The sequence below is a fragment of the Lithobates pipiens genome, unplaced genomic scaffold (genome assembly GCF_037356315.1).
Source record: "Lithobates pipiens isolate NorthernLeopardFrog02 unplaced genomic scaffold, aLitPip1_a1.2 Scaffold_8, whole genome shotgun sequence".
Taxonomy (NCBI): domain Eukaryota; kingdom Metazoa; phylum Chordata; class Amphibia; order Anura; family Ranidae; genus Lithobates; species Lithobates pipiens.
This window is the reverse complement of record NW_027507903.1, coordinates 119,814,092-119,838,957: the sequence shown is the minus strand read 5'-3', so window position 1 is coordinate 119,838,957 and position 24,866 is coordinate 119,814,092. Positions and strand designations below refer to the sequence as shown.

General features: G+C 46.3%; 1 protein-coding gene across 9 annotated transcripts in view; it reads left to right on the top strand.

The window, feature by feature from the left end:
* Positions 1 to 24,866, top strand: part of HERC1 (HECT and RLD domain containing E3 ubiquitin protein ligase family member 1) — a 230,383-nt gene that overhangs the window by 140,154 nt on the left and 65,363 nt on the right. For 6 of the 9 annotated variants that reach the window (XM_077471309.1, XM_077471313.1, XM_077471312.1 and 3 more), the window contains exons 33-42: positions 106 to 212; positions 1,549 to 1,653; positions 1,748 to 1,924; positions 4,991 to 5,230; positions 6,405 to 6,488; positions 6,608 to 7,119; positions 9,162 to 9,913; positions 9,997 to 10,053; positions 11,992 to 12,190; positions 21,006 to 21,166. In XM_077471309.1, coding sequence (XP_077327435.1) covers positions 106 to 212; positions 1,549 to 1,653; positions 1,748 to 1,924; positions 4,991 to 5,230; positions 6,405 to 6,488; positions 6,608 to 7,119; positions 9,162 to 9,913; positions 9,997 to 10,053; positions 11,992 to 12,190; positions 21,006 to 21,166 — 2,394 coding nt within the window. The remainder of the gene's footprint in view (positions 1 to 105; positions 213 to 1,548; positions 1,654 to 1,747; positions 1,925 to 4,990; positions 5,231 to 6,404; positions 6,489 to 6,607; positions 7,120 to 9,161; positions 9,914 to 9,996; positions 10,054 to 11,991; positions 12,191 to 21,005; positions 21,167 to 24,866) is intronic. The other 3 variants (XM_077471316.1, XM_077471315.1, XM_077471314.1) reach the window with 2 other exon arrangements.

The following is a 24,866-nucleotide window of genomic DNA, read 5'->3' as shown; positions in this document are numbered from 1 at the left end:
ACTAATGATGTTGGCTAGTTCCAACAAACTGGTCATTGAAGATTTTTACCTCTATTGAGATTGAAGTAATTTGTATGTTTTATGACGACTGATATCTTTGCACAGGTGTTCCACTTGTAGGGAATCTCAGGACCAGGCTTCTCGCCCTGCATGTTCTGGAAGCTGTATTACCTGCATGTGAATCTAGCGTGGAAGATGACCAGATGGCACAGGTGTGATACTTCGATTTATGATTATTTTATTGAGACTGTAATAACATTTAAAATCCTGAACACAAAGGGGGGCACTTTCCCAACAAATTAAAATGTAAATAGTATTTTTTCCCCCTTTGCAACCTATTTGATTATTAAAGAAACACTGTCTCCTTGCCCATGCAAGGCGAAGTTAAAAGTTGGAACATGGTGTTCATGCCCTGCCTATTGGAGATTGGATGATGAGAAAAAATATGCTCTTCACCCATGGGCTGTACCTCAGACATTAGTTCTTCAGTCTTGCCCTAATGCCCTTTGGAGGAAGTTACAGTGCAGCCACATGTCCACGTTAATTTTAAATATGTTCTCTTATCTCCTGACGTCATAAGAAAAAAGACCTTTACCTTGTCGCTAATTGCATTCTAACTGCTCTTTCTGAAATGTGGCAGAAAGAGATTAAATTTCCATTTTCACCTTTTTACCTCTAAATTGGTTTCATTTTACTACTATCATGAAATTATCTATTTTTATAGGAGGGAAGCTGGAAATTTGGATGGTGATATTTTGTTGAGTCGCCTTTTTTCTGGCTTTCCGGAGTTTTGGTACCTTTTTTGCAGCGTCTTTATTTCAAAAGCATGTCATTTTCTGTACTTCACGTTTCACACTTGACGTTTGTTAAATGGGAAGAAAAATTGACAACACAAAAATTGATAAAACTAGCTGTGAGAGTGTATCAACTTCTTTCTTTTTCTTGCTTTACTTAAAAAAAAAAAAAAAAAAAAAAAAATTCTACTCTTTGGCCTAATTTCTGGGCTTGTTTGTGGTTTCCATTTGTCATAACCATTTTTACATGGAATACAAACATAAAGGTAAAATAGCAATTGGCCAAGGCACCGGAGTCCCGATTTTATCTGTCCTAGTATTACTATTTCTTATACTTTCACATAATATTTGTTTTGAAAAGCAGTGAAATCTTAAAGCTGCCCATAAATATATTTGGATGGTTTAGCAGGAACCAGACACATTTCAATCCATATATGGGCAGGCTGGTTGTACTGAAGTGGCTCTATAAATCCACTTCAGTACAACCAGCCTGTCAGATTCTTTTTTCCGTTCAATTATTTCCAGTGGATATAGCCATAAGCAATGAATATTGTAAGCTGGTGCATGGCAAACCTCCCGCTGTCAGAACACAATAGCTCAGTGGGAGGAATATCCTCATTAACACTGACTGTGTTGATGGGGGAATCTGGTAATTTTCTTCAACCTATGATGGAAGGAAAGAAAATGTCATAATGTGTGGCTAGCCTTAGGGGGTGTAGGACCACAAGGATAACTATTCCCTTTTATCCTGCAGGTGGTAGAAAGGCTTTTCTCTCTCCTCTCAGACTGTATGTGGGAAACGCCCATCGCTCAGGCTAAACATTTTCATCAAGAAAAAGAGCAAGAAGCAAAACTTCAGGTAATCCAAACTGACATTTCAGAGAGACAGTAGCTTTTTTTTTTTTTTTTTTTGCATATGGCAGAGGTAACCAGTGTGCTTACTTATTCCGCAGAAGCAGGGTGACCTTGAGGAGGAGGAGGAAGACTTGCCTATCCAAGAAGTCTCCTTTGATCCAGAAAAAGCCCAATGTTGCCTTGTGGAAAATGGCCAGATTCTGACTCATGGGAGTGGTGGCAAAGGTTATGGCTTGGCATCAACGGGAGTAACGTCAGGCTGCTATCAGTGGAAGGTAAATAATTTGTTCTTGGCTTTGTGTGGTCTTACTATAGTTCATTGACGCTCTATTGTATGCAGCAGTTTATGAAAGGGTTTGACTTGATTGTGGCCTGTTGGGCTTCTTTAACCGCTTCAGCCCCCTGAAAGATGTTACCCCCTTCCTGACCAGAGCACTTTACAATTTTGCACTGCGTCACTTTAACTGAAAATTGCGTGGTTCGACGCTGTGCCCAAACAAAATTTTCGCCCCTTTTTTTCCCCCTACAAATAGAGATTTCTTTTGGTGGTATTTGATGACCTCTGTGGTTTGAATTCTTTTGTGTTATAAACAAAAAAAGAGCGACAATAAAGAAAAAGAAACAATATTTTTTACTTTTTGCTATAATAAATATCCCCAAAATTGAACAAAAAAAAAGAATTTCTTCATCAGTCTAGGCCAATATGCATTCTTCTGCATATTTTTGGTAAAAAAATCGCAATAGGCGTATAGTGATTGGTTTGCACAAAAGTTATAGCCTGTACAAACTATGGGAAAGATTTATAGCATTTTTATGGCATATATATATATATATATATGTGTGTGTGTGTGTATATTCTAATATAATTTTATTTTTTTTACTAGTAATGACTGTGACCTGCGATTTTTAGCGGTATTGCGACGGACAGACTTTTGACATTTTTTTGGGACCATTATACAGCGATCAGTGCTATAAATATGCACTGATTACTGTGTAAATGTCACTGGCAGGGAAGGGGTTAACACTAGGGGGGGATCAAGGGGTTAACCGTGTGTTCCCTCAGTGTTTTCTAACTGTATGGGGATGACAGTGACTATGAGAGGAAACATTGTTTTTCTTACTTGGTAGGAACAAACAATATGTTTCCTCTTCCCTGATGGCACAGTGTTTGCTGGCGCTCGTGATCGTGCCCGCGCCCAAGCGCATCAGGTCCCCCACCATGCGGCAGGCGCTCACCCTCTGGTGGCCGAAAAGCGGAAGAACATACCTGAAAGTGGTTTCATCCAGGGGAGCCATTCTGCCGCAGTATATCTGCGTGAGCTGGCCGCAGTTAAAGGGATTGTCTACCTAAATGTAAATGCTAGCGACATGAATCATCCACTTGTTGCCACTGGGAGCTGCTGAAGAAATCTTCACACCAAATTTTCTTGCTCCATTATTTTGACATGGCATTAAGGTTGCCACCTGTCCAGGATTCACCCGGACAGGTCGGGTTTGGAAACATGTGTCCGGGTTTCAGACTGCCTGAAACCCGGACACTTTCCCTGGACTATGGCTTCCCAGCAGGGTTGATGGCTGCAGTTGTCTAAGCTCAGAATGTTTGTTACACTCTTTCACACTGCCCAAAGCCAGCACTAACAACCCCCCCCCCCCCCAAACACACACAGACACGAGAGGAGAGAGAGCTCGATCTGTACCTCTTTCCTCACCCCTACCCCTCTGTGTCTGCCCACACTCCAATCCCCAGCACTGTGCCTCAGAAAAGGAAAGTTGGAGCTGGAAATTTGAAGTCCAGCAGCCTCAGATACATCTGAATGAGAGGTGCCAAGGGGTGAGTAAGCTCACCATCCACCCCTGTCTGTGACTGAAGTATCCCCCCTTCTCTCTCCTGCATCTGAGTATGTACACTCAGGCAAATCTGGGTTCTCAGAGCACCCTTTACATCAGTTCCCCTTTACACCAGAGGCCACCGTGTTTCCCCTTACTTCAGAGTCCTCTCCGTACATCGGAGTTCTCCCCTTAAATCAGGGTTCCCAGAGCATCCCTTATGTTAGAGTTCCCAGAGTCCCCCTTTACATCAGAGTCTGCAGAGTGCCCCCTTACAGTATAAGGGAAATCTGCGAGTTCAGATGTAAAAGGGGAACTCTGTGGACTCTGATGTAAAGGGGTACTCTTGTTATTAACTTCATATGATTAGAAATGTTATTTAATAGCAAAATATTTGTATAGTTTATACTATAAAAAACAATTGCCGTACGCCCCTAAAGTGTTCGGGTTTGACTTGAAGAAAAGGTGGCAACCCTACATGGCATGGGTCCCTCTTTTGCCTGTGTTTACGTCCACTAAGGGCAAGGTTTGTAGAGTGGGGAAACTTTCTGAGAATTGGGTTTGGAGGGTGTATCTTAGCTGATCTGTTTAGAATTTTAATGGTAGGTTTCTTTTAACAGTGAGAGAATAACAATAACAAAAATCCAGCAAAATGCATTTCAAAAAGTTATAAATTGATTTGCATTTTACTGCGTGAAATTAGTATTTGATCCCCCATCGATCAGCAAGATTTCTGGCTCCCAGGTGTCTTCTATACAGGTAATGAGCTGAGATTAGGGAGAGTATAAAAGACACCTGCCCACAGAAGCAATAAATCCTATTCCAATCTCCCCACCATGGCCAAGACCAAAAAGCTGTCAAAGGATGCCGGGGACAAGATTGTAGACCTACACAAGCCCGGGTGAGCCTCGGGTCTCGTGCACATTACTGGGTTGGGCTTAAGTAAGTATAATATAATCTCACAGATGGCAAATACATGGATTGATCAAACTGTAGTATTCACTGTGCATGCAGTATATAAACATTAATTATTAAACCTTTATATTGCTACTGAATCATGACACCCAGGAAACTACTATTTTTAGAAGTAGATAATAGTTCAAACCACTAAGCGGTAATGCATTATTTATGCCATTATGAAAGTTTTATTCAGCCATGTGACTGGTATTTTTCACTCTAGCCGTCGTTATGCTGAATAAAAATAATTATTTCTTCGTGCATTGAAGTCTTATGGCACCCTTCATCTTTACCTTTTTTAAAGTAAAAAATTATAAATATCTGTCTAATCAGGGCAGGATGATGAGGCACAAGCCTTGGGCTCTATACATTACACTTTCTGACCACCCCTTGTCCGTTTGTAGTCTTTCTTCATGTGCTGTATTTCATTTGGTAAATTGTCATGTCTTCTTATTGAATCCTTTATATATAATATATTCTCAAGACAGACAATAAATAATTTGCCAAAAACACAGGTATGGAACGCAAATATAATAATTGTTGTTCTTTGAACACAGTTCTACATTGTGAAAGAAAATCGTGGTAATGAGGGTACCTGTGTAGGTGTTTCCCGATGGCCTGTACATGACTTCAACCATCGCACCACCTCTGACATGTGGCTGTACCGGGCATACAGTGGTAACCTGTATCATAATGGAGAACAGACTCTGACTTTGCCCAGCTTTACCCAGGGAGACTTTATAACTTGTGTGCTTGACATGGAGGCACGAACTGTGTCTTTTGGCAAGAATGGAGAGGTGCGTAGACATTACTTTCCTATAGTGCTTCAGATTTTTTTAAAAATACTTCTGTACATGAGAGGCTTACTGTATCGCTCTTGTATAATTTTGGGTGCTAATTGTCCTGTATCTTCTAGAATTTAATGTGGCTCAGACAGTTACAATTTCTTTTGTAAAAATGTAATTCTGCTTGTGATCTACACTGATCAGCCATAACTTTATGACCACCCACCTAATATTGAGTAGGGCCCCCTTGTGCTGCCAAAACAGCCCTGACCCATTGAGGCATGAATGCCACCAGACCTCTGAAGATATACTGTGGTATCTGGCACCAAGCAGTCCATAGCAGATCCTTTAATTCCTGTAAGTTGTGAGGTGGCGCTTCCATGGATTGGGCTTGTTTTTCCAGCACATCTTACAGATGCTTGATTGAATTGAGATCTGGCGAATTTGGAAGCTTAGTCAACACCTCAAATGCATTGTTGTGTTCCTCAGGAAATATAGTTTCCATTAAGGGGTGTACTTGATCAGCAACCATATTTAGGATAGGTGGTACATCAAAAGTAACAACCAGATGAATGGCTAGACCCAAGGTTTCCCAGTAGCACATTGCCCAAAGCATCATGCTGCCTCCGCCATCTTGCCTTCTTTCCATATTGCATCCTAGTGCCATCTCTTTCCCTGGTAAGCGACACACACACAGACCTGGCCATCCACATGACGTAAAAGAAAACGTGATCCATCAGACCAGGCCACCTTCTTCCATTACTCCATGGTCCAGTTCTGATGCTCATGTGTCCGTTGTAGGTTCTTTTGGCTGTGGACACGGGTCAGCATGGGCACTCTGACTGGTCTGTGGCTGTGCTGCCCATACACAACAAACTGCAATGCTGATTTTTCTGCTTTTAACTCATAATTGTCAGGGACAACATGTTTGCTTGCTGCCTAATAGATCCCACCAACTTTCAGATGCTATTGTAACAAAATAATCAATATTATTCACTTAACCTGTCAGTGGTCATAAAGTTATGGCTGATCAGTGTATACAGTTATTTCAACTACTTTTTTGGATGATTTTGTTTTTTTTGTGGAATAATGACTTTTATTTATACGTAGTTCATTACTGGTAATGTATTGCCTTTATACAGCATAAACCTTTGTGTATGTCATGTAACCTGTTTATCAATGACAGGAGCCTAAGTTGGCCTTTGAAGATGTGGATGCAGCAGAATTATACCCTTGTGTGATGTTTTACAGTAGCAACCCTGGAGAAAAGGTATAGTCGTCCTCTCTTGTATAGTTTACTGTTGGAAGACATACCTATAGTAAAAAAGATTATACTGTATAAGCATAAAGCATGTTACATTGCAGGATTTGTTTCTTTCCACATTGTAGGTGAAGATCTGTGACATGCAGATGAGAGGGACTCCCAGAGATCTGCTGCCTGGTGATCCTATCTGTAGTCCTGTAGCCACTGTCTTAGCTGAATCCAGTGTGCAGCTGCTGAGAGTGCTTCATCGTACTGAGCGATGGACTCATTGCATTAACAAGAAAATGGTGGAGCGCTTACAGAAGATCAAAGGTTGCCTGAGAGAAGTAGGAGGGAAGCTGAAGAAAAGTCGTTCTGTCCAGAGTCGTGAAGAGCATGAAACACGAGATGAGAAAGAAGAGGAGAAAGGGAAACATGGCAGACATGGACTGGCTGAGCTGGGGGAAACGCAACTTAAGACCCTCTGCATGGAAGTATGGCCTGTTCTGGCTGTCATTGGAGGTGTGGACACAGGACTTAGAGTGGGCGGCAGATGTGTTCATAAGCAGACAGGTCGGCATGCAACTCTTCTTGGTGTTGTGAAGGAAGGCAGTACATCTGCTAAGGTTCAGTGGGACGAGGCAGAGATTACCATCAGGTATGTACATATCTGTGCTGAAGCTTCATAGATACTGCTTGCATCCATGTGCTTAGTTTTAGTATCCTCTGAAAAGGCATTGGCCAGGAAGAGACAGATTTTTTATTTTATATCTGTGTAAAAACAGTTCACTAGGCATCTGCTCCTTTAAACTTGGGCTTTCACCAAGTTTTCAATAGTTCTAGCTCTAGAGTGATTGCAATAATTTGAGAAGATATTCTCTGCGCTTAATGTGGTTACATAAGGAATTTACATTAGATTACATTAAGAATGGGCCAGCCTATGGAATGAAAAAGGTTTGAACACCTGCCTTTTAATGTTCTCATTGCAGTCTGTGCCTTCCCAATGATTCCTTATTTTTTGTCTCATTGTCACAGCAAAAGTGATTGGAAAACTCTGTTGTATGATACAGACTGAAAGAAAAACCCAACAGGAGTGTTAACCCTTCCTCACTTTAGTTAAAGCTAAAATAACCTTCTGGACACAGTTTGGTTTTAACAAATGCAAACAGGGGTTATATAGAGTGCAATATGATATTGTAATCAATTAGTGTGCCTCAACTCAGGAAAAGTATTTAGGAATTCCAGCAGGGAAGAAAGCCGGTATACTCTTTGGTGAGAGTAGAGTGTGCGTGTGTGTGGGCATGCGTGTGTGTGTGTATATATTTATATTATACACACACAGTACTGTGCAAAATTTTAGGTAGGTTTGAAGAAATGTTGTAAAGTATTAATGTCCGATCGTTGGTGTTGCACAGTAAAAAACGAATTGTGTGTACCAGACTTTACAGTATTTCTTCACACCTGCGTGAAACTTTTTTACAGTACTGTATGAATAATTCTATTATAGGACATACTGCTGATGTTCATTTTAGGAGCAGATAAAAGGCCTAGTACTTTTTGATTGCATCTACTTCACCCAATATTTTTACAATTTGAATTAGACTGCTTAAAGTGTAAATTAAACATGGCTAAATATTTCTCCCTAATTTTTATTAAAGCATTTCTGTCAAACATACTTTGAGGAAAAAAGGTATTTGATCCCCTGCTGATTTTGTATGTTTGCCCACTGACAAAGAAATTATCAGTCTTTCATTTAATGGTAGGTTTATTTTAACAGTGTGAGACAGAATAACAAAAAAATCTGAAAAACGCATTTCAAAAAAGTTCTACAGTCATTTGCATTTTAATGAATGAAATAAGTATTTGACCCCTTCGCAAACCAGGACTTGGTACTTTGTGGCAAAACCCTTGTTGGCAATCAGTGGTCGGACGTTTCCTGTTGTTGGCCACCAGGTTTGCACACATCTCAGGAGGGATTTCGTCCCACTCCTCTTTGCAGATCCTCTCCTAAGTCATTAAGGTTTTGTGGTTGATGTATGGAAACTAGAAACTTCAGCTCCCTCCACATATTTTCTATGGGATTAAGGTCTGGAGACTGGCTAGGCCCCTCCAGGACCTTAATGTACTTCTTCTTGAGCCACTTGAGACACCTGGGAGCCAGAAATCTTGCTGATAGGGGATCAAATACTTATTTCACTCATTAAAACGCAAATCAATTTATAACCTTTTTGAAATGCGTTTTTCTGGATTTTTTTGTTCTGACTCGCTGTTAAAATAAACCTACCATTAAAATTAGACTGATGATTTTTGTCAGTGGGCAAACCTACAAAATCAGCAGAGGATCAAATACTTTTTTCCCTCACTGTAGCAAAAAAAAGCCTCATGGACCCAGACATTCAAGCACCTGGGCCAGATATAATATGTCTCCAGCATGTTGCGGTCTGTGTTATTCTGTGGTCTTTAGCTGCATGCTGTTTTATACATTCCCTTTATCCTCTCTCTGTCACCATGTCACTGTCTGTCTCTTGTCTACTGTTCTTCTCTGCTCCTTCCTCAGTGGCACCACAATGCTCTGATGTGCTTCCTGTGTGTCCGTGTCTTGGCAACTGTGATTGTATCAACATAATTTCCTGTATTCTCCTCTTGTCTATCCCTCACTTGCCTTTTCCTGTGTCGTTCTAATTTTTTTCTCAACCAAAGCTTCCCAACTTTTTGGTCGCCTAGTGACACACCTCTCTACAATCTGGAACCTTGTGATCCCCCACCTTTCGATGTGGCTCGTTTCCGTGGGCTGACTGCCTCCACACTGCTTGACCTTACATACCTAACAGGCATCCATGAAGACCCTGGAAAAGTCAGTGCCAAGCGTCATGAAAAGAAGCACCGCCATGAATCGGAAGAGAAAGGAGAACAGGAGCAGAAGGGAGATCTTGAGAACACGGATCGGACAGCAGAGGAGAAAATCGGCAGCAATTTAACTTCAAAATCAGAAAATGAATCAATTGGTCTTTTGGGAGACAATGCAGCTACTGATCAGCAGCATCACCTTATTGATGGGAAGCGGAAAAGTCATGACCACATACCAAGAAGCCATGATATTGCCCAGTCTGAAATTAGGGCTGTACAACTGTCCTACATAAACTTGGGAGCCATGAAATCTCTCGGAGTGCTGCTTAGCTGCAGTAAATATGCCGAACTTTTACTTATCCCCAAAGTGTTGGCTGAAAATGGTCACAATTCAGACTGTGCCAGTTCTCCTGTGGTACATGAGGATGTTGAAGTGAGGGCTGCCCTGCAATTTCTGATGCGTCACATGGTGAAGAGGGCGGTTATGCGTTCACCTATAAAGAGAGCCCTGGGGTTGGCTGATCTTGAGAGAGCACAAGCAATGATTTACAAGTTGGTGGTACATGGGCTTCTAGAAGAGCAGTTTGGTGGCAGGATAAGACCAGGTATTTATTGTATACTTTATATGTAACTGTAGTTTTGTAGCTTCATCTATAAATGTAATTGTTGTTTTTACTTACTCAACCAGTACACTTTGTACAAAACATCTGGTTTGACCTACAAGGATTCACAGTGATGTCAAGAGGTAATTTCTGTCCAATGCCAGTGATTTTCTACTTCTCAGTGCTGCTCTTACTTGGCCAGGTTGTCAGATTCTTCACCTCACTAGAGGGATTTCTCTTTTTTTTTATTTAGCAGCAGGGACAAAAATGTATTCTAGACATAAATATGTGGTGCAAAAACTATGATAGATCCTGCTGCATTAAAGTCTATGTAGTCCTTGTAGTTCCACGTCTGTGCTCTGTGGCAAACAAGAGAAGGGAGAGTAAAGGAAGTCCAATATGTCAGGGCCAGCCTTAGGTAGGGAAGCAGAAGCAAGCTCTGGGATATGTAAGAGATAATGAGAATGCTGGCACCTCTGAATTTGGACAAATTGTAAACCATAATGGTAAAAACTCACTTGCTTAATTACTCAATGACAGGCACATCTTAACTGTATGGTCCGGTGATGCATCTGTGGCATGAAGAGTCATCCTGGCTGCTCTAACAGCTTGTCCTAGCCGGCAAGATGGTGGTGTGTAGGAGGAAAGCCAAGAGAGAGGGATCGTTCCACCCCTCTCTTGGCTTTCCTCCTACACACTACCATCTTACCGGCTAGGACAAGCTGTTAGAGCGGCCAGGACGACTCTTCATGCCACAGATGCGTCACCAGACCATACAGTTAAGCTGTGCCTGTCATTGCGCAATTTAAAAGTGAGTTTTTACTATTATGGTTTACAATTTGTAACAGTCCATACTCAAGAGGCGCCTGCATTCTTTTCTTTTCTTAGAAAAATGTATTGTAGCTGGACCTTTATTTCAGGACTACCGAGGGTTGGCAGGATCACTGTAAATCAGTAATACACAAAATGGAATAGATCCTTTTGGGTGACAAGTATCTTAAAGGCTAGTTTACATGGGCAATTAATCTTTTGCAAGTGAGATTTAATCACTTGTTAGTCTGCTCATTTAAAGTGGTTGTAAACCTCAGACATGCAATTTGAACAAAACACATCCCTCTATAGTTTATACTTGTCTCAATTAGGAGCACTAAGTGTGATTTCTGTCTGCCATTTCGTTCCGCTGCTATAAGCATGAATCACTTTTGACAAATTTTCCTGACACCAAGCGAAAAATGGTGACGGGGAGGGAGCTGCGGCAGATTTGACAGCCTCATCTCTTCCTGTGCGCTGTGTGAAGGGGGTGTGTCCCTTCCCTCCAGTCAGCTCTCAGAGCACTCCTCACTGAACTCTGCAGAGTGTAACTTCAGATCTCTACCCTCTCTTTTTCTGACATCAGACAAGCTTTATAATCTCTGAATTTATGAAGATAAGACTGCAGCTAAATGGGTACAACATATATAGGAGGATTTGTTTCATCCCTCTGCACCACCTTAGGCCAGACACTTCACTGGGTGTATGGAAGGGTTTACAACCACTTTAAGCTTGAGCTACACATGTTATTTTTAGTAGCTCATTTGTGCTGCCATAATCAATAGTAGTTAGAAGTTGTTGATTACTAAATAAAACAAAGGCCTCCTATCGGAAAAGCTATGTAACTAGCACATAGTATCATACGATTGCATAATGCAGCAGTCATGTGCAGTTGTATATTGCAAGATGCTGGTTATTGCTACTTGTGTAGCAAACTCCATAGGGAAACATTTCTTTAGCAATCAAATGGTATTCCTAGGGATTAATTGCAATTGATATCTATTAGTATCACTGTTAAGCTACTAAAAATCTCAAATGTTACTGCTGGCAAGTGGTCACATCTCCCCATAACAAGAGACTAACACAGCCCTTGGGTAGCTTAGCCCTTAATGTGGATTTGAAGTTAAGGCATCTCTCTATTTTATATATATTTATAAATATATTTTAATCCCATATACGCACATTTATAGCGCTCTGTATAACCTCTGTACTTGAAGTTTCTCTCCACATTCGTAATTTCTATTTCTTTGTGGATTATCTCTGTGCTTCAGATTTAGATCAGCAGGCAGAGGAAAGCGACCAAGTCCAGCAAGCCCAGACTCCGGTCACCACCAGCCCATCTGCTTCCAGCACCACATCCTTTATGAGCAGTTCCTTGGAGGACACCACCACTGCCACCACGCCAGTGACTGACACTGAGACTGTGCCAGCATCTGAATCCCCAGGAGTCATGCCACTTAGTTTGCTAAGGTACAGCAAGCGATATTCCTTTCAGAGCAGATTATGTTCATGTTATCTTTATGTTAAGAGGATTCTATGTATTCATGCAGCACTTCTAACTTATGTATTATAAACCTTTTCAAAACGTTTACTTTTTGTTTTTCTCGTTTTGGGCTTAAGATAAGAGTGCCATACTATGACCAGTACATTGCAGTCAGAAAAGCATAGTCTCTAGATTGTAGCCATACTTGGGTTTAACATCTTATTAATATTTAATACTCTTGGATGTTCCTGTGAAGCATTTTTATATGCTACCTATGCATCTGCTAACCAAGTAGACATTTTCCTAACATCTCAGGGAGACAAAGCAGCGCTCATCTTAGTAAGTTAATAGATATAGGTTTAATAAAGGTTAAAAATGGCAACTCACAAAAGTGGAGATAGTTCAAGCATATTACAATTGACTTGTCTTTGCTATCCTGTGTCCAGACTGCTGGCGGTGTGCAGTACTGCCAAGGACTCTCGTGCTCTGGGGACCTCTTAAAAAACCTTATGCCTTTAGAACTACTTTAACCACTTGCCGACCGCCTCACGCCGATGTACGTCGGCAGAATGGCACGGGCAGGCATAAGCACGTACATGTACGTGATTTGCCTCCCGCGGGTCGGGGGCCCGATCGGGCCCCCGCCCGGTGCCTGCGGCGGTCGGTTTTCGTTCGGGAGCGATCCCGGACGAGGGGACGGCCATTCATTCATGGCCACCCCCTCGCGATCGCTCCCGACGAATGGAAATCCCCGGTGACATCACTTCCTCTCCTGTAATGTAAACACAGGAGAGGAAGTGATGTATTCTCTCCTCCGTGTCGGTATTTTTCGTTCCGACACGGAGGAGAGCGGATCAGTGAGTTGCACCAACACATCCCACACACAGTAGAACATGCCAGGCACACTCACACCCCCCCTTTACCCCCCGATCACCCCCCCAATTACCCCTGCCCCCCAGTCACAGTGACACCAATGTCATTTTTTTTTTTTTTTTTTTTTTTTTTGCATTGGTGTCATTTGTGACTGTAATAACTGTTAGGGCAGTTAGGGTTAGCCCCCTTTAGTTCTAATGTACCCCCCTAACCCCCCCAATAAAGGTTTAACCCCGTGATCACCCCCCGTCGCCAGTGTCACTAAGGCTGGGTTCACATTGCAGCGGTTTATGAGAACGAATGTGATTCGCACCGCACTGCAGTGCAAATCACATCCGATCTCTGTGCGATTCGAGTTCAGCCATTCGCCGCACCCGCCACACCCGCCGCACCCGCCGCAAATTCGCACGGGACCCTTTTTTTGGCCCGCAGCAGAATCGGATCGCATGGGTGTTCACACCATGCGATCCGAGTTTGCAGATCGCACTGCGATATGCGAACTGATCTGGGGGTGTCAGTAACATTTCACTGACACTCCCAGCAGTTCGCATAGGGCAGTGTGAACTGCCGCCGGGAGGCATGCGATGCGGGAACCCGCCGCGGATTTGCGGCGTTTCCGCATCGCTCCAGTGTGAACCCAGCCTAATAAGCGATCATTTTTCTGATCGCCGTATTAGTGTCACAGGTGACGCTAGTTAGGCAGGTAGGTATTTAGGTTCGCCGCAGCTTTTTATAGCGCTAGGGACCCCCATATACTACCGCATAAAGCCCCCTGATTGCCCCCTAGTTAACCCTTTCACCAGTGATCACCATATAACTGTTACAGGTGACGCTGGTTGGTTAGTTATTTTTTTATAGTTTCAGGGCACCCGCCATTTATTACCTAATAAAGGTTTAACCCCCTGATCACCCGGCAGGTGTCATTTGTGACTAATAACTGTTAGGGCAGTTAGGGTTAGCCCCCTTTAGTTCTAAGGTACCCCCCTAACCCCCCCAATAAAGGTTTAACCCCGTGATCACCCCCCGTCGCCAGTGTCACTAAGGCTGGGTTCACATTGCAGCGGTTTATGAGAACGGATGTGATTCGCACCGCACTGCAGTGCAAATCACATCCGATCTCTGTGCGATTCGAGTTCAGCTATACAGATAGTATGGCTGAATTCGTGTCGCACCCGCCGCACCCGCCGCAAACTCGCACGGGACCCTTTTTTTGGTCCGCAGCAGAATCGGATCGCATGGGTGTTCACACCATGCGATCCAAGTTTGCAGATCGCACTGCGATATGCGAACTGATCTGGGGGTGTCATTAACATTTCACTGACACTCCCAGCAGTTCGCATAGGGCAGTGTGAACTGCCGCCGGGAGGCATGCGATGCGGGAACCCGCCGCGCATTCGTGGCGTTCCCGCATCGCTCCAGTGTGAACCCAGCCTAATAAGCGATCGTTTTTCTGATCGCTGTATTAGTGTCACAGGTGACGCTAGTTAGGCAGGTAGGTATTTAGGTTCGCCGCAGCTTTTTATAGCGCCAGGGACCCCCATATACTACCGCATAAAGCCCCCTGATTGCCCCCTAGTTAACCCTTTCACCAGTGATCACCATATAACTGTTACAGGTGACGCTGGTTGGTTAGTTATTTTTTTATAGTTTCAGGGCACCCGCCATTTATTACCTAGTCTCACTAGTGTACCCCTAAATTTAGGGGTGTCTACTTTCTAAAATGGGGTCATTTGGGGGGGGGGGTTTGTGCCATCTTGGCATTTTATGGCCTTCAAAACTGTAACGCCCTTAGAAAGCCTGAAGGCGGTGCTTGGTTTTTGGGGCCCCGTACGCGGCTAGGCTCCCAAAAAGTCCCACATATGTGGTATCCCCGTACTCAGGAGAAGCAGCAGAATTTATTTTGGGGTGTCATTTCACATATGCCCATGGCATGCGTGAGCAATATATCATTTAGTGACAACTTTGTGAAAAAAAAAAAAAGTTTGTAATTTTCCCGCAACTTGTGGCAAAATATAAAATATTCCATGGACTCAACATGCCTCTCAGCAAATAGCTTGGGGTGTCTACTTTCTAAAATGGGGTCATTTGTGGGGGTTTTGTGCCATCTTGGCATTTTATGGCCTTCAAAACTGTAATAGGTAGTGAGAAGTGAACTCAAAAAATTACGCCCTTAGAAAGCCTGAAGGCGGTGCTTGGTTTTCGGGGCCCCGTACGCGGCTAGGCTCCCAAAAAGTCCCACATATGTGGTATCCCCGTACTCAGGAGAAGCAGCAGAATTTATTTTGGGGTGTCATTTCACATATGCCCATGGCATGCATGAGCAATATATCATTTAGTGACAACTTTGTGAAAAAAAAAAAAAAAAAAAAAAAGTTTGTAATTTTCCCGCAACTTGTGGCAAAATATAAAATATTCCATGGACTCAACATGCCTCTCAGCAAATAGCTTGGGGTGTCTACTTTCTAAAATGGGGTCATTTGTGGGGGTTTTGTGCCATCTTGGCATTTTATGGCCTTCAAAACTGTAATAGGTAGTGAGGCGTGAAATCAAAAATTTACGCCCTTAGAAAGCCTGAAGGCGGTGCTTGGTTTTCGGGGCCCTGTACGCGGCTAGGCTCCCAAAAAGTCCCACATATGTGGTATCCCCGTACTCAGGAGAAGCAGCAGAATTTATTTTGGGGTGTCATTTCACATACGCCCATAGCATGTGTGAGCAATATATCATTTAGTGACAACTTTGTGTAAAAAAAAAAAAAAAATTTTTTTTTTGTCATTATTCAATCGCTTGAGGCAAAAAAATAAAATATTCAATGGGCTCAACATGCCTCTTATCAATTTCCTTAGGGGGTCTACTTTCCAAAATGGGGTCATTTGGGGGGGTTTTGTACTGCCCTGTCATTTTAGCACCTCAAGAAATGAGATAGGCAGTCGTAAACTAAAAGCTGCGTAAATTCCAGAAAACGTACCTTAGTTTGTAGATGTGACAACTTTTGCGCAAACCAATAAATATACAATTATTGACTTTTTTTTTACCAAAGACATGTGGCTGAATACATTTTGTCCTAAATGTATGACTAAAATTGAGTTTATTGGATTTTTCTAATAACAAAAAGTAGAAAATATCATTTTTTTTCAAAATTTGCGGTCTTTTTACGTTTATATCGCAAAAAATAAAAATCGCAGAGGCAATCAAATACCATCAAAAGAAAGCTCTATTTGTGGGAAGAAAAGGACGCAAATTTTGTTTGGGTACAACATTGCATGACCGCGCAATTACCAGTTAAAGCAGCGCAGTGCCAAAGTGTAAAAAGACCTCTGGTCATTTACCAGCAAAATGGTCCGGTCTGAAAGTGGTTAAAGCAGAACAATACTCACTTTTTATACACCCGACTGCTGACACCTTCGGGGGAACTCTCTTTTGGATCGTAATCGCTACCTGCGGTCATTGGCTGGGTGGGGATGATGTCACTCCCGCGCATGCACGGGAGCTCAGTCAGATTCAGCATTGCCAAATTTGTACAGTGAGCTGCCCGTGTGTGATTCTCTATACAAGGGCGGACAGGCAGGTAAGTAACTTTAATGAAGAAGAGACCAAGCATGTTTCTTTTGCATTAAAACTCCTGCCTGTCCACTCATTTTAAAATTCAGGACTAAAGTTCTTTAAGGTAGATAATGACTCGGTGCAGAATAATGTCTGTGTCATCTTTGTAAAGGCTGGAGAGTAAAGAGATTAATTTATATAATAGTTCCTTTCTATATAAACATTAAGGCCTCATGTACACTGCTGCTGCTAAAGGACATTTAGGAGCAGTTGGGCATTTTTTTCAACTGCTCCTGAACTCTCCTGTTAGCTTATCAGTAGGGATGCACCAAAATTTCGGCCGCCGAAACATATCGGCCGAAAATGCCCTTTTCGGCAATTTGCCGAAGAGAAAAACGGCCAATAATGGAGCCGAAAATGGGGTGGGGCCAGAGTAGGGACGGGGCTCCGCCCCCCGCCCCTGGTGCGCCCATCATGAAAATCTATATCATGCTATAGTGCAGGAGAGCCGTCTCCACCACCTGTTTGATCACAGCGCGGGAACATCACAGCTTTCAGTTCAATAGCTGTGTGTTCCCGGCTGCGCGCCGTCACGTACAGCCCCTCCCCCTTGTCCGGGCACTTTGATAGACAGATCACCCGTAGGATTGGACGGATGATCTGTCTATCAAAGTGCCCGGACAAGGGGCAGGGGCTGTACGTGACGGCGCGCGGCCGGGAACACACAGCTATTGAACTGAAAGCTGTGATGTTCCCGCGCTGTGATCAAACAGGCGACGAAGGCGACTCTCCTCTTCTCTCTTGTCTTCACAGGTTAGCTGCTATGAGGGGACACACTGGCTGCTATGAGGGGACACACTGGCTGCTATGAGGGGGACACTGGCTGGCTGCATTGTATCAATTGTATCATGTATCATGTGTGCAATTTCTGACCATCTCCTGTACCATGTCCCCAGTCTCTGACCATCTCCTGTACCATGTCCCCAGTCTCTGACCATCTCCTGTACCATGTCCCCAGTCTCTGACCATCTCCTGTACCATGTCCCCAGTCTCTGACCATCTCCTGTACCACGTCCCCAGTCTCTGACCATCTCCTGTACCACGTCCCCAGTCTCTGACCATCTCCTGTACCACGTCCCCAGTCTCTGACCATCTCCTGTACCACGTCCCCAGTCTCTGACCATCTCCTGTACCACGTCCCCAGTCTCTGACCATCTCCTGTACCACGTCCCCAGTCTCTGACCATCTCCTGTACCACGTCCCCAGTCTCTGACCATCTCCTGTACCACGTCCCCAGTCTCTGACCATCTCCTGTACCACGTCCCCAGTCCCTGACCATCTCCTGTACCACGTCCCCAGTCTCTGACCATCTCCTGTACCACGTCCCCAGTCTCTGACCATCTCCTGTACCACGTCCCCAGTCTCTGACCATCTCCTGTACCACGTCCCCAGTCTCTGACCATCTCCTGTACCACGTCCCCAGTCTCTGACCATCTCCTGTACCACGTCCCCAGTCTCTGACCATCTCCTGTACCACTTCACCAGTCTCTGACCATCTCCTGTACCACGTCCCCAGTCTCTGACCATCTCCTGTACCACGTCCCCAGTCTCTGACCATCTCCTGTACCATGTCCCCAGTCTCTGACCATCTCCTGTACCACGTCCCCAGTCTCTGACCATCTCCTGTACCACGTCCCCAGTCTCTGACCATCTCCTGTACCACGTCCCCAGTCTCTGACCATCTCCTGTACCACGTCCCCAGTCTCTGACCATCTCCTGTACCATGTCCCCAGTCTCTGACCATCTCCTGTACCATGTCCCCAGTCTCTGACCATCTCCTGTACCATGTCCCCAGTCTCTGACCATCTCCTGTACCATGTCCCCAGTCTCTGACCATCTCCTGTACCATGTCCCCAGTCTCTGACCATCTCCTGTACCATGTCCCCAGTCTCTGACCATCTCCTGTACCATGTCCCCAGTCTCTGACCATCTCCTGTACCATGTCCCCAGTCTCTGACCATCTCCTGTACCATGTCCCCAGTCTCTGACCATCTCCTGTACCATGTCCCCAGTCTCTGACCATCTCCTGTACCATGTCCCCAGTCTCTGACCATCTCCTGTACCATGTCCCCAGTCTCTGACCATCTCCTGTACCATGTCCCCAGTCTCTGACCATCTCCTGTACCATGTCCCCAGTCTCTGACCATCTCCTGTACCATGTCCCCAGTCTCTGACCATCTCCTGTACCATGTCCCCAGTCTCTGACCATCTCCTGTACCATGTCCCCAGTCTCTGACCATCTCCTGTACCATGTCCCCAGTCTCTGACCATCTCCTGTACCATGTCCCCAGTCTCTGACCATCTCCTGTACCATGTCCCCAGTCTCTGACCATCTCCTGTACCATGTCCCCAGTCTCTGACCATCTCCTGTACCATGTCCCCAGTCTCTGACCATCTCCTGTACCATGTCCCCAGTCTCTGACCATCTCCTGTACCATGTCCCCAGTCTCTGACCATCTCCTGTACCATGTCCCCAGTCTCTGACCACCTCCTGTATAAAAATATTTTTTAACCACTTGCTTACTGGGCACTTAAACCCCCCTCAGTCCCAGACCAATTTTCAGCTTTCAGCGCTGATGCACTTTGAATGACAATTGCGCGGGCATACAACACTGTACCCAAATGAAATTTCTATCATTTTTTTCCCACAAATAGAGCTTTCTTTTGGTGGTATTTAGTTACAGCTCGGAGTTTTATTTTTTGCTAAACAAACAAAAAAAGATGCAAAAAAAAAAAAAAAAAAAAATCATGTTTTAATAGTTTGTTATAAAATTTTGCAAACGGGTCATTTTTCTCCTTCATTGAAGTGCGCTGATAAGGCGGCACTGATAGGCTGCATTGGTGGGCACTGATGGGCTGCATTGGTGGGCACTGATGGGCTGCATTGGTGGGCACTGATGGGCTGCATTGGTGGGCACTGATGGGCTGCATTGGTGGGCACTGATGGGCTGCATTGGTGGGCACTGATAGGCTGCACTTGTGGGCACTGATAGGCATAGTTAAGGCGGCACTAATAGGCACAGATAAGGCGGCACCGATGGGCACAGATAAGGCGGCACTGATGGGCAAAGATGGGCACAGATAAGATGGCACGGATGGGTGGCACGGATAAGTGGCACGGATGGGTGGCACGGATGGGCACTGATAGGTACCACAGATAGATGGGACTGATGGGCACTGATAGGTGGCACTGATAGGTGGCTCTGATGGGCGGCACTGCTGGGCACTGATGGGCGGCACTGCTGGGCACTGATGGGCGGCACTGCTGGGCACTGATGGGCGGCACTGGGGTGCAGCACCTTTGAGGCACTGTGGGTGGCACTGTGGGTGGCACTGTGGGGTGGCACTGTGGGCATTATGGGCACAGACGGGGGGCACTTACTTTTACTTTGTTATTTTTCAGGATGGCACTGCGGGAGGCAGGTGGGCACTGGCAGGTGGCATGTGGTGCCTTTCATTGCTGGCCGTGATCGGGACTGATGTCCCGATCACGGCCGCCGGTGATCGGCTTTTTTTTTTTTCTCCTCGCGCTGTCAGCGCGAGGAGGAATAATAGCCGATTACCGGCTCCGTTCTGTCACATGATCAGCTGTCATTGGCTGACAGCTGATCACGTGATAAGGGGTCGGGATCGACCCCTTACACGGATCGGTGATCAGGCGAGTCTCACGGACTCGCCGATCACAGAGCGCGCCGCGCGTGCCCCTCAGGGGGCGCGCAGGCCGCTCGTAACCAGGACGACGTCAATAGACGTAGTCCTGGAAATCTAGGTCCGCGCTAATGCCGTCATTCGGCAATAGCGCGGTACCCAAGTGGTTAAAAACAGTCATTTTCGGTATCAGTGCTGTTTCGGTATCGGTTTCGGTTTTCGGCCTAGTGTATTTTTCATTTTTGGTATCGGTTTCAGCACCAAAAAACCCATTCGGTGCATCCCTACATCAGTACATGTACACAGGGTCGTTTATAGTAGTTTCTAGGCAGTTGTGTCTAGAGGCTTTTTTTGGAACACAAAAATGGGTTCAGAAGCTGAGTTTAGAGGCATTTTAAGCGCCAAACGCTTCTAAGCTTAAACGGTAACTCGCGTTTAGCCGCGTTTCGTTTCCACGCATTTTGGGCTATTTTAAAAGAAAAAAAAAATTTATTTTATTTTTAAAATCGCTTCTAAATGTAAATGCGGCAAAACTGACATTTTAAACATGGGTTGCTATCTGTCAAGTTAAATTGAGCCACACAGTCTGTGTTGGGGGGATTATTTCTTCTTATGTACAACTTACTGAAAGTGAGGTCATCAATTTAACTATTTTGATTATTTTTATACTTGTTTCTATAGGCAAATGTTTTCAAGCTACCCTACTACTACTGTTCTGCCCACCCGTCGTGCACAGACTCCACCAATCACATCACTCCCCACATCACCCACGGATGAAGTAGGAAGAAGACAGAGCCTCACATCTCCAGACTCTCAGCCATCGAGACACACCAACCGTACAGGTAATATACTATTTGCCATATTTGAGATGGTGTAGCTGGTGGGTTTTTTGGTCATGGCTTGTTGATATTCATATCTTCTGCTTTGTAAGACTTCTTTCCCTCAGCAGAAAGACAGATTCTTCATTAATCATTGTGCTTGTTTTTCCACAACACTGAGGCCGCGTACACACGGGCGGACTGTTCGCCCAACCTTGTCCGCTGAACAGTGTTTGGGCGGACAGTCCGCTCGTGTGTGGGCTTTCAGCGGACAGTTGGACGGACAAGGTCTTTCGGAAATTCCGAAAAACTGTCCGCTGAAACTGTGTTTGAGCGAACAGTCCGCCCGTGTGTGGGCTTGTCCGCTGTACTTTCGAAATGAGCGGACTGTTCCCGCTCGGAAAGTCCGCCCATTTCGAGCGCGTGTACAGGTAGGCGGGGCCCGCGAAGGAAACGTCGCGGGCTCCGCCGCCTGGAATGGGCTTAAAGGGGAACCCCAACGCCGAAAAAAATCGGCGTGGGGGTTCCCCCAAAGTCCACACCAGACCCTTGTCCGAGCACGCTACCCGGCCGGCCAGGAAAGGGGGGCGAGCGAGCGCGCCCCCCCTCCTGAGCCGTACCAGGCCGCGTGCCCTCAACATGGGGGGGTGCCTTGGGGAAGGGGGGGCCGCGCGGCCCCCCCACCCCAAAGCACCTTGTCCCCATGTTGATGAGGACAAGGGCCTCTTCCCGACAACCCTGGCCGTTGGTTGTCGGGGTCTGCGGGCGGGGGGCTTATCGGAATCCGGGAGCCCCCTTTAAGAAGGGGGCCCCCGGATACCGGCCCCCCACCCTATGTGAATGAGTATGGGGTACAATGTACCCCTACCCATTCACCTGTGAAATAAAGTACAATAAAACACACAACACAGAGAAAAAGTATTTTATTGCACAGCCGGGGGTCTTCCGTCTTCGGGGGTCTTCTCGCCGGACTCCTCCGCTATGTGTGTGTAGCTCTTTTGCCAGCGGAGGAGTCCGGCTTTCTTCCTCCCCGCCGCCGGCCTCTTCTCCCGACTTCGGGGGTCTTGTCCCCCTCTTCGGTTCTTCTGCCGGGCCACCGCGCCTGGTCCGGTGGCCCGGTCTTCTGTCGCCGTCTTCCGTTCTTCTGTCGCCGTCTTCCGTTCTTCTGTCGCCGCCTTCGGTTCTTCTGCCGGGCCACCGCGCCTTCTTGTAGCTCTTTTACAGGCGGTGGCCCGGTCTTCTGTCGCCGCTGTCGCCTTCCGTTCTTCTTCTTGTTCTTCTTGTTCTTCTCCAGGAGATGTTGACACGTCGCTCCCTCCGGCCGGAATGCCAGAGCCGCCCTGCGCTGTGACTTATATAGTGACAATGGGGCGGGGTCACATGGTATATGTCACATGGGTTGGTCACATGGGTTGATGTCACATGGGGACTATGACATCGTAAGGGGGCGGGGTCACCATGTGACCAACCCATGTGACCCCGCCCCATTGTCACTATATAAGTCACAGCGCAGGGCGGCTCTGGCATTCCGGCCGGAGGGAGCGACGTGTCAACATCTCCTGGAGAAGAACAAGAAGAACAAGAAGAAGAACGGAAGGCGACAGCGGTGACAGCGGCGACAGAAGACCGGGCCACCGCCTGTAAAAGAGCTACAAGAAGGCGCGGTGGCCCGGCAGAAGAACCGAAGGCGGCGACAGAAGAACGGAAGACGGCGACAGAAGACCGGGCCACCGGACCAGGCGCGGTGGCCCGGCAGAAGAACCGAAGAGGGGGACAAGACCCCCGAAGTCGGGAGAAGAGGCCGGCGGCGGGGAGGAAGAAAGCCGGACTCCTCCGCTGGCAAAAGAGCTACACACACATAGCGGAGGAGTCCGGCGAGAAGACCCCCGAAGACGGAAGACCCCCGGCTGTGCAATAAAATACTTTTTCTCTGTGTTGTGTGTTTTATTGTACTTTATTTCACAGGTGAATGGGTAGGGGTACATTGTACCCCATACTCATTCACATAGGGTGGGGGGCCGGTATCCGGGGGCCCCCTTCTTAAAGGGGGCTCCCGGATTCCGATAAGCCCCCCGCCCGCAGACCCCGACAACCAACGGCCAGGGTTGTCGGGAAGAGGCCCTTGTCCTCATCAACATGGGGACAAGGTGCTTTGGGGTGGGGGGGCCGCGCGGCCCCCCCTTCCCCAAGGCACCCCCCATGTTGAGGGCACGCGGCCTGGTACGGCTCAGGAGGGGGGGGCGCGCTCGCTCGCCCCCCTTTCCTGGCCGGCCGGGTAGCGTGCTCGGACAAGGGTCTGGTGTGGACTTGGGGGGGACCCCACGCCGATTTTTTTCGGCGTTGGGGTTCCCCTTTAAGCCCATTCCAGGCGGCGGAGCCCGCGACGTTTCCTTCGCGGGCCCCGCCTACCTGTACACGCGCTCGAAATGGGCGGATTTGCCTCCTCCTTACGTGGGCGAGTCCGTTCATTTCAAAAGTTGAGCGAACTGTTTGCCCAACCTTGTTCGTCAAACAGTCCGCTCGTGTGTGGGCAAGTCCGCTCATGCAAATTTTGAGCGGACTGTTTGACAAACTGTTTGCCGAACAAGGTTGGGCGAACAGTCCGCGCGTGTGTACGCGGCCTTACATGCCCTCAGAGCACTTCAGTCCAGTTCATCTAAAACCAAAACTTTATAACTACATAGTTTATATTTTTATTTCAATGTCCCCTCTAGGGTCTTGAAGAGAGTCCCTCTGTGAGGGGAAATCAAGAATTCTGAGTTGTCACCAGAACAAGAGAAGTAGAAAATGTTCCCAAAGGGACCCTTGTTCCCATGATGGCTGTCTAAGACCCTTCCAAGGTCAAGCTTGCTGAGCCGGGAATCTGTACGTTGATGCCCACTGAGCAGGCAGATGGCTGGTCTGTGCCCGCTCTGCTTATGCAGAGCGGACACATTGGTGTGATTAGCAAGCTGTAATATAACAACAATCATTTTAAGAAATAGCATTAAATAATATAAATAAATATTGGAACTTGCCTATTTTATGTGAAACATGTGCTGTTTTTCTTCTGAACAGGTGCTCAATTCTGGGTTTAAATTGATATAAGCAGTGTACAGGGGGCAGCAGGGCAGAGCACAGGAGGTCAGAACACAATACAGGGGGGACAGCAGGGCACACAGCAGAAAATGGGGCACATCATGGGGCACACAGCAGGTCATAGGGCAGCCAGTATGGCTTGGGGCACATTCTAGGGCACACAGCAGAAAATGTGCCACTCGGCAGGACATAGGGCACACAGCAGAACATGGGGCTCATGATAGGGCACACCATGAGGTAAACTGCCTAACATGGGGCACACAGCAAGGTACAGGGCACACAACATGGTACAGGGCACATAGAAGGGTACAGGGCACACAGCAGGGCCAAAAACATGGTACAGGGCACTGAACATGGTACACAACATGGTACAGGGCACACAGCATGGTTCCAAGGCGGTGAAGACCATGGGGCACACAGCAGGGTGCAGGAAATGGAACACGCAGCAGGGTGCAGGAAATGCGGCGCACATCAGGGTACAGGAGGATGCTGGACACACGGGGCACAGGGCAGGGTACAGGAGGATGCTGAGCATGGGGCACAAGGCAGGGTACAGGCGCATGCTGGGCACAAGACAGGGTACAGGAGGATGCTGGGCACAACAAGGCAGGGTACAGGAGGATGCTGGGCACAATAAGGCAGGGTA